Genomic DNA, 10,314 nt, shown 5'->3' with positions numbered 1-10,314 from the left:
TTATTGCTTGCATTTTGCCACCAATGCCACTTCCCTCCTAAAACCCGCCTCCCAGCTGCACTCAGCCAGCCAATTTGCATTGCCAATTTCCGGGAAATTCCCCGGAATCCGAGGAATTTAATTAATTTAGTTCCAGGGATTTTGACTAAATATTCCAGTAAATATTGGGGAATTCCAAGGATTTTGGATTTTGGTAAAACATTCCGGGGAATATCTTCGAGGCTTGTTGACAACACTAGCCAGGAAGCTCCCGACTTTGCAAATTGGCCAGCTGAGCACAGTTGCAAACTGGGATTTAGGCAGGTTTTAGACCGGAGGCAGCATTGAAAGCAAAATGCGAGAGATAATACTCAGTTGTATCCCAGATGATGATTCAAACCGGGAAAGGTAAGCTGGGTTTTTTAGCTGTGCAAAAAACTCCTTTCTCTTCTGTTGCTGATCCATTTTTTAATTAGCCTTGTAATTTGGATCTTTATCTTGAGTTCTTGTTAAACTTGCAATATGTCTATTGGCCTGTATAGTAAACTTTGATTGATCCTTGTGTGCCATAATCAATCATAATTACAGTTGTTGCTTCAATACCATTTCATTTGATTTGTTCTAACGCCTCTCTACAGATCGGAAGAACTACAGAAACGGCAGACAGTATTTTGGACTGTGACTGAAATTTGAATAGAAATCAACATTTCTTTGCCCTTTGTGTGATGCAACAGTATCCAGCTATGAATCAAAAAGATCCATTAGAAGAAGCTGAAGGAAGCTCTGTTCCTTTATGCTTGGTCTGTGGCCAGCCACATCTACCAGAGGAGAACCATGTGTACAGCTACACTGAAGATGTGGATGATGATCTCATTTGCCACATTTGTTTGCAACCTTTGCTTGAACCACTGGACACTCCTTGTGGGCACACCTATTGCACAGTTTGCCTTACAGATTTCTTAGTGGAACAAGACTTCTGCCCCATGGACCGTAAAACTCTGATACTGCAGACCTGCAGAAAATCAAGCCTACTGGTGAATAAACTCCTGGATAAGCTCTTGGTTAGCTGTCCTTTCACAGAATTCTGCTCAGATGTTGTGCAGCGCTCTAACCTTGAACAACATTTTCAAAATGGGTAAGACCTTTTATATGTCTTTTCTATAAAAGCCGAGAATTTCCTCAGGGCCAGCAAAAGAAACTGTACTTTTTCAGCAAATGATGTTTTCAGCAAGTTCGGTATTTTTATTACTCTCTTCTATGGTAAATAAGTCATCTGTTACATCTTGTGTATTCTGAGTGGGTGATGGGCCTCCTGCTTAAGCAATATTAGCTCTCTAATAGTCTCTTAACATGGTTGATGCTGCTGGGGTTTTCTGGAAATTGAGGTCCAAAACATCTGAAGGACCAAAGGTAAACATTTTCCTGTAAACATTACAGGAAAAATACAGTCAATCAAGCATGAAAACAAAAGGCCTTATCTTGTAGCATATGGTCTGTCCCTGTCATAATACTCCTTGCTGATAGTTCTAGGTGAAGTATCTATGTGAGGAACAGGTTCCACATGGATGAAACCTGTTTCTCACCAGATAGGTGGCATCAAGCAAAGTTATAAATGTGCAGGGTTGCACTGTAAAATAAAGTGATTAATAAGAAGCAACCAACACTTAATACTGGTCTACCAATGAACAACTGCCAATAAATTGCTAATGTTAAAATGTTTACATTCAAACAGTCATTTTGAACTTTCCAATAAGAAAGTTAGAAAACAATAATAATAGCCAGAGTTTTTAAAAAAACAATCAATCAATTAAAAAAAAATGAGTGTTTTTTTAAAAGTCATACGGATTAAACTATAGTTTAAACCAGCCAAACCTGGCAATTTGTACTCAATTTCTGTGGCTCAGGTTGTCTAATCTGTGAAATTATGTTTACTTATCTGTCTAGTTGGCTGAACCAGTCTCAGGATAAATTTAAGGTTTATGCAGCACTTTGAAGGAATTTCTAATGCAGCAAGTACAAGCTAATTTGTTGTGTGCCTAGGGCTTAAATGCATCTTTTGGCTTTTCTCAGATATCCAAGAAACATAAGTTGACCTCATGTAGCATTGTGTAACTGGTTTAACAGCTACAATAATTTTCTGTCTCCTACCCTGTCTAAATACTCCAAAGGCCTTTTTATTGCTGGTTTAGAGAGCAGACCCACGACAACATACAGATTGGTCTCAATATCATTCACCTTTTCTTGCCCAAGGCCTTTTAGCCAACCCCTTTGCAAGCCAATTGTAAATTTTGCCAGTACCTTTTTTGCAACGTTGCATCTGCTATGCTGAAATCATTGGAAGAACTCAAGTTTCACCCTGAGGTTATGGGACTTGTTTGAGTAATACTTCCCTGTAATCCAGGTGTGCTGATCACAGCTAATACTTCTTTCCTGCTCTAACTTGCAATGCCGGGGGCGGAGTTGATTTATAGTATATTTATTTTCATTGGATTTTTAAAAAATATATATTGTGAGTTGCTTTTGAGAAATTAATCCCAGCCAATTGAAATCAGCCAATAAATAAAATAAACCAATGGCATGCAGAAGCAACTACACAAGGTGGACTTGCTGTTTGACTTCTGGGTTTGGCAGCTATCATTTCAGAGATGGGTGTCTTGTTTCAGCACTTCAGTCCTTCCTGCCCAGCCATGTGAAAGATCCAACCATTAGGTACATCAAAAATGTTTAAATAGGTCAGGCAGACCTATCCAACCCAACACTGGCCAGACTGAGACCAGCTTCACTTTAACATCATACCAAATTATCTGAATCCATTTATTAGCATGTTTTCGTCTCCTGCACTCCACTGGTCACATTGCAGACTTTCTACATGGATGAGGTCTGTGACAATGAAAAGCAGGGATGGAAATAATGATTAAAAAATAATTCCTCAAAATGCTGAAAAACATGTTTTTAAAGGGTTGGGAAAATTCAAAAAGAAGAATTTTTAACTAATGAAAATTCAAAGTTCACCATTTATTTTGGGCAAAATTGACATGTGGTATTTTTGTGCAGAAAACAGGTTTTCTCTACACAGGAAATAACATTTTCTGTGCAGAAAATCGTGTCTCCTGTGCAAAAAAATATGCTGTTTCCTATGCTAAAATATCATATGTGAATGTTGCACATCATAAGTTTTGAACTGTGAATGGTCTTTGAAAACTTGAAAGTTTTGAAGACTTTCTCACAGCAAGAAGAACATTGCTAAAATTACTCATTGTGTCCTTGAAGAAGACTGCCAGTCAAAAATAATATTCCTAGAAGATTATCACATGCGGCTTTAAAACTTCAATTATAATTGTAAAATGGTGGCTTAATAGCAATACTTGTCACACAACATCACCTCCGACCCATAGCCGATGTGTCTGCAATACATGGTCAGGGTGTCCCTTTTCATTGATGGGGGAAAGCCATCATAAGCTACCAATTGCATGGCAGTCCCAGTATGTCTCACGTGCGAAACCTCATTGCCACTGCGGTTGCAATATTGGCAGTCATGTGGTGTCACAGTCTCCTCCTATCCCTGTCTGGAAGAGAGCATAATGGAGGAAGCAGCCCCAGTTGCACGATATAATAATATATATAATAATAATATATAATAATAGCTATTGACAAACCTGTATGTTTACATATTCTTTGAGATTGTGGCAAGAGCAGGACTTGTGTGATAATGTCTCTAATCTCAGGCAGCTGGGTAGGGTACTCAGGAGTATTCCAGTGAAACCTACATGACTGTTCCAGGGAAACCAACAGAGTTTCTCATGATACTTCCCATATTCCCAGTTGACTGTTCATTTGGGAATTCTAGTCTTTTACAAGTAAGAGGAACAATAGAGAAATCGTGGTTTCTGGACATCTAGATCTGGACAGAGAAGCACTGGAGCCCCAAGTTTGATTTTCTTTTCCAGAACAAGCCACATAGTTATGTTTCCTTTTGCAAGAAGGGGAAATAAGGAAGAATCATGGCAGAGATAGTCTTGCCAAACCTTCACTTGGCAAGAAGTCAGGCTTTTGAAGATTGTTTGCTATTAAAACAGCAGCCTGCTTGTTTAACGGATTACTAAATGAATCCAAGCACAGTATCACAAAGTGTATCTCAAATAGCATGTATTATAATTTTAAATCTGCCTGTGTTAGCTTGTTCACCTGGATGGATGTGCCTGCTTCCAGTTTGCCAAAAATCCAATCTAGATCTGATAACCAGCAGCCTGACTGATTCATAGATTCCCACTCCCTCCGTCTGCTTGAATCCGTGATCAGATGGCATCACAACTGAGGGCAGTCGACGTTTGAGATATACGTACATTACACTGCCTGCGTAGTTTTCCCCTTTTTTGCCACATCCAGTTCCTTTCCTATTCCCTTTCTCTTATACAGCTCAGCTCATAACCCATCTGCCTCTCTGGCCAGTGATGTAAATGTACCAGCTGCTTCTGAAGAACCACTCTGAAGAGTGCAGGAGGAGGCAGATCTTTTTTTCCCTGTGTGCCTGGGTGGGTTTTTTGCAGCAGTAACTCACCCACACCAACCATGCTCTGTCTACTCTCTCTTAAACCTTCATATCTAACCTCCATCTGAGAATCAGATCAAGTAATCCTCTTACAGGTCAATAATTTTTTTTTCCAGCACAGCTTCATTTAAGGGATTTGCATTAATTCATAACGTGCTTTCTTGATTGCACTGAAATGGGAAGGCTTGTTTGAAAAAGAAAGGGGTGCTGATATTGGTTGATGTTTATAAAGCTTGAAGTTCTGTGTCCCACCACAGAGAGGAAAAAAAGGGCAAAGAGGAATCCTGGCAGCAGTTTTAAAATCTTGCACTTGAAAAAAAAAATGAAAGCTCTCCTGTTGTTGGTCCTACCTTGGCTAAGTCCTGCAAACTACATAGACAGTGTGGGGAATCTGCATTTCCTGTACTCAGAGCTGTGAGTACTCACAGTTGTGATGTTGTGGTGATGTCTCTGTGTCGTGTCTCTGTGTTGTCTTTTTAAAAGAAAATGAGGTGGTGTTGGAAACTACTTCATTGATTCTCTTTGATACATGTCTGTGGATGGATAAACTGATAGATAACTGTGCAAAGGGACAAGCTTGGTGATAGCCCCATGCCTTGTCTCAGAGGCTTGGAACAAGAATGCCTCTTTGTATTTTCCTTTTCTTTCAGGGTGCTGGAAACAGCTGAGACAAGCCAGGTACTCTTCCTTCTCTGCTTTCCTTTGCTGAGCTCACAACTGGGATTGGGATCTTTTCCTTTAGAATAGATTCAAGCAGATGAATAGAACGCCCTCTACATAAATGGCTTTCTAGTCGGCACACACTCACAGTTGCTGTTCACAGTGTATAATTTGTGTAGGAGCATGAAAATATACCTCATATCTATCAACAATCCGGAGGTTCCCGGTAGCACTGTTTTATCTGAAAAAGAATCAAGGGACCATCATCTCAGTTGGTGTGTATGTGTATAACCACAGATATGACTGCTGTTTTCCACTGTTCAAAATAAATATATTATTTTAATAGTAATGCTTGCAAATGATTCTCAGTGAGTTAGCTTGTAAATGTCATGATGAACAGAATGCCGATGATGCTTACCAGGGTTTTTGAGTGGCAGTGCATAATCTGTCAAATGTGCTCCGAAGAGAAATGATTAGTGAAGTATGTATGGAACAATACATTACACAAATTTACTTGATGTGTGCACAGTTCATATTTAAAATGGACTAAATTATTGTAATATGCTTTCAAAGTAGGTGTTCAAGTAATGCTCATTCTATGTTATGTGTATCTGCTGATTTGCCTAGAATTACTGAAATGAGTAGTATTTTGAGAAAACAATATATGGCAGCTATTATTATTTTAATCACCTCTTTAAAAATGAGGATCCAATGCTGGGCTTCTCCGAAGCTGATGTAGTCATTTTCAAAAAGAAACTGATTTGAAATGTGTGATGGAAAGATGATGATATTAGCTAAAGAGGATAATTAGGAAGACAGCAGTTAATTCTAAGCAGCAAGATTAAACCAGACCAGATGAACTTTCATCATAAAGACAATGGCATCTGGGACATCCAGTTTCCAGGAAAACAAACTGATGAGATTAATCAGAGCATATGCACAGAAAACTCCTCCTTGTTGCTGTTTCCTAGGGAATTCTGATTCATTTCTGTCACACACAGAGGGAGCTACTATGTACAGTAGCTATTCCATTTGATTTTTTTTTTTTTTTACTCTCTAACCTACAAACTCTTAACTACAGTTTGATTGCTATTCTTGTTGACACGCTGTTTACCCAATTGGTTGGCTGTTGGATGTGATTTGCCAGTTATCAGCAATGCACAAATCTGTTTAGTGGTATGTATGCTACTCTTCTGGGGTGGAGAAAGGAGGAGGAAGCAAGAACAAAACATCACACAGAACTGCATGTGAATTGGGTCAGAGCAATAACATTAGGGTATGAAATCAGCACATGTGCACTCCACAGCCATTGCTCTTGTTGAAAAGGAGTCAGTACATCGAAGCTAGAATAGGATACTTTCTTCTTCATGTGGGTTTGGTGCTTCTGCATGCTACCTGATATGGCATAATGGGGCTCAATGACATAAATCCAGAGTGCTGTGCTAGGCTGGATTTCTCTGTTTGATGAGGGGGGGGGGGGGGCTCCACAATGTTTATTTTTTCTTTAAAGTGTTTTTTTTAAATTATTCTTGCCTTGCCTTGGACTTTGGCTGGGCCATATATAGAATTAGAGAATCTTAATTATAAGTAACCATAAGGGCCATCTAGACCAACCCCCTGGCATGCAGAAATAAACAACTAAAGCATGCTTGAAAGATGTCCATCCAATCTCTGTTTAAAGATTTCCCTCTGAGGTTTTTATGTACCACCCTCAAAGGCAATCCATTCCACTAAGGAACAGCTATTTCAATTAAAAAAAAAAAAACATTCGTCCTAATGTTTAGGTGGAATCTCTGGTAATTTGAATCTCTTGTCTGATATTTTAGTCTCTGTAACAGCAGAAAACAAGCTTTTTTACATGACATCTATTCAGATATTTAAATATAGCTATTATGTCATTTCTTAGTCAATTCTTCTCCAGACTAAACATACCCAGCTCCCTGAGTTTGCAGAGCTTTAATAATCTTGATATGTTCCAACTTGTTGACATCCTCCTTGAACTGTGGTGACCAGAACTGGATACAGTATTCTAGCATTTTGATTCTGATCAAAACATAATAGATGGCACTACTACTTCCCTCAGTCTAGTCATTGTGAGCCTGTTGATACAACCTAGAATTGAATTTGCTTTTTCTTTTTGGCTGCTGCTTCACACTGTTGACTCATGAGTAGCTTGTAGTCTACTAAAACCCTAGATTCTTTTCATATATAGTACTTTCAAACCAAGTATTGTCTATCCTAGATTTGTGCATTTCATTTTCCTACCTAGGTTTAGTACTTTACATTTATCCTGGCTGAAAATTATTTTGTTAGTTTTCACCTAATTCCAATTTGTCAAGGTCATTTAAATTCTGTTCCTGCCATCAGTAATATGAGACAATCAATTCATCATACTAATCTTAGATATTTGGAACAGTCAGAATTTGGAGATATGCCTGCCTAGTGGGCACTCTCCATAGACTAATGTAGACAGCTTTTCCCAGTTTGCAAACAGAGGACCTTGGCACTGGAAATGCCAAGGACTGAACTTGGCAACTTCAGTACAGGTTGAGTCTCCCTTATCTGGAATTCTGAATTCCGAAATATTCCAAAAGTCAAAAGTTTTTTTCATGAGTGGTTGAGACAGTGACACCTTTGCTTTCTGATAGTTCATTGTTCCCAAACTTTGTTTTATGCACGAAATTATTTTAAAATATTTTATAAAATTACCTTCAGGCTATGTGTATATGGTATATATGAAACATAAATGAATTTTGTGCTTAGAATTGGGTACCTTCTCCAGGATAGCTCATTATATACATATAAGTCTATTCAGGTATTCCAAAATCATATATATATATATATATATATACACACACACACACACACACACACACACACACACACAATCCAAAGCACTTCTGGTCCCAAACATTTCAGATAAGAGCGATGCAACCTGTATGCAAATCAACACTCAACTCCTAATGGAGGTTCCCTCCCCTTCCCTTCTGTATTATGTTTTTCCATAATCAAGGACCAAGCCTATGTAACAAAGGCAGGTTCGGGGGTTTAGCCTGATGAGTACTTCTTTTAATGAAACCCTGCCTGAACATTGCTTAACATTTCTAAATGTCAGTCACTAATTATATTGTGCATTTGTAGAAATTCCAGGGTTCGCCCAAGACTTTTTGCTACATCAGTGGTATCTCCTGTGTGAGCCAAAGGTGAAATACAGGATCTCTTCAAATGTCTTAAGGGGCTGGTATGGTAAATCCAACTCTGGGGAATACTGCAGTGATACTGTCCAGTGAGCAAATACGGTTTTAAGCAAAAGGGACGGTACTGTATATGAAAAAAAATTGCTCAGGAGCAGTAGACAGGACCCAGTATCAGGCTGAACATTGTGCAGGAACTAGTAGACATGAGTGGATGGTGGTCTACCAGGTTTCAAGAGAGTTATTCTCTTTCCACAAACAAGGCCTAATAGGTGCCAAAACAGACTTCAAAGGAAGTTATGAAGAATATGTTGCTTGCATTTATATCTTGCTTTTCTCCATCTCAGCATTGACAGGGAAAGTGTGACCTTGTTGTTGCTCTTGGACATCTCAGAGGCCTTTGATACCATTGACCACAGTATCCTTCTGGAACACCTGAGGGAGTTAGGTATCGGGGGCACTGCTTTGCAGTGGCTCAGGTCCTACCTCTCAGGAAGATTCCAGATGGTATTGCTTGGGGACAGTTATTCATCCAAGAGAGAGCTCAAATCGGGCGTCCCTCAAGGTGCAACTCTGTCCCCGATGCTGTTTAACATTTGCATGAAGCCGCTGGGAGAGATCATCCAGAGACAGTGGGTGCGGTGTTATCAGTATGCTGATGACACCCAAATCCATTTCTCTATGTTTCCGACTGCTGCAGTGACTAAGGATGGCATCTCTCCTCTGGACTCCTATCTTAGGTTGGTAATGAGCTGGATGAGGGAAAACAAACTCAAGTTGAATCCAGAGAAAATGGAGGTGCTCGCAATAGGTACCCCAAATCCAGGGAAGGAGGTTTGTCAACCAGTCCTGGATGGGGTCACACTTCCCCTAAAGGATGAAGTTCACAGTTTGGGAGTACTCCTGCATCCATGTCTACAGTTGTCATCTCAAGTAGATGCAATGGCCAGGAGTGCTTGGTGCCAGCTTTGGTTGATATGCCAACTGTGTCCTTACCTGGACAAAAAGGACCTTGAAGCAGTGGTATATGCACTGGTAATCTCTCGTTTGGATTTCTATAATGTGCTCTACATGGGGCTACCTTTGTATCAAGTTTGGAAGCTTCAATTGGTTCAAAATGTGGCAGCCAGACTGGTCACTGGAACACCGAGGTTGAGCAATATAACACCTGTATTGAAATCACTTTACTGGCTGCCGATTAGCTTTCAGGCACAGTACAAAGCTTTTAAAGCCCTACGTGGCTTGGGCCCAAGTTACTTGAAGGAACACCTCTCCCTCCACAATCCACCTTGCACTCTGACTATCAGGGAAGAATTTATTAGAACACCATAAGTCCAGGCTAACAATAACTTCTCATAGATTATTTATGTCCGCAGCCTCCAAATTATGAAATAGTTTATTGGAAGAGATCTGTCTTATTACCACCTTAGATGGCTTTAAGAAGGCTCTTAAGACAGATCTCTTCCGGTGGGCTTACCCACCTGACCTCTTATAGGAGATTTTAAGATAAAACACTCTACTGTGGTTATAACGATAAGTTTTTGGATGTTCTGCTTGTTCAGATGATGTTTTAATTTAAAATTATATGGTTAGTGTTTTATTATCTGTATTTTTATACTTGTTTTTTACTATTTTATTGATATAATCCCACATCCATCTGCAGGGAGAGGCAGGAAATTTAAATATTATTATTATTATTATTATTATTATTATTATTATTATTATTATTATTATTAATTATTTTCTACGAAAAACCAAAACCAAAACCAAAACAAAATGTGTGTACACCTCAGTTAATGAAGCAATGAAGCAGATGTATTCCTGGGTTTTCCTTCTTCAAGAGAAACTTTGGTATAAGAGGCAGAAATAACATGAAAAGAATAGGGATAGTTTTCTACATCACAGACAGAAGAAGAGCAGTTCAGCATGTTT

At 39.1% G+C, this 10,314-nt stretch overlaps 1 protein-coding gene across 3 annotated transcripts in view; it reads left to right on the top strand.

The window, feature by feature from the left end:
• The first annotated feature begins 686 nt into the window (after positions 1–686).
• LNX1 (ligand of numb-protein X 1) overlaps positions 687–10,314 on the top strand; it is an 84,805-nt gene continuing 75,177 nt past the window's right edge. The window contains exon 1 of one of the 3 annotated variants that reach the window (XM_042467542.1): positions 687–1,114. In XM_042467542.1, coding sequence (XP_042323476.1) covers positions 705–1,114 — 410 coding nt within the window. In that variant the 5' untranslated portion in view covers positions 687–704. Of the gene's footprint in view, positions 1,115–4,463; positions 4,943–10,314 lie in introns of those variants that run through there. The other 2 variants (XM_042467541.1, XM_042467539.1) reach the window with 2 other exon arrangements.

This window comes from Sceloporus undulatus, chromosome 5 (assembly GCF_019175285.1).
Source record: "Sceloporus undulatus isolate JIND9_A2432 ecotype Alabama chromosome 5, SceUnd_v1.1, whole genome shotgun sequence".
NCBI classification, from domain to species: Eukaryota; Metazoa; Chordata; class Lepidosauria; order Squamata; family Phrynosomatidae; genus Sceloporus; species Sceloporus undulatus.
Note: the sequence above shows the minus strand (reverse complement) of the source record. Positions and strands in the feature narration are given on the sequence as shown.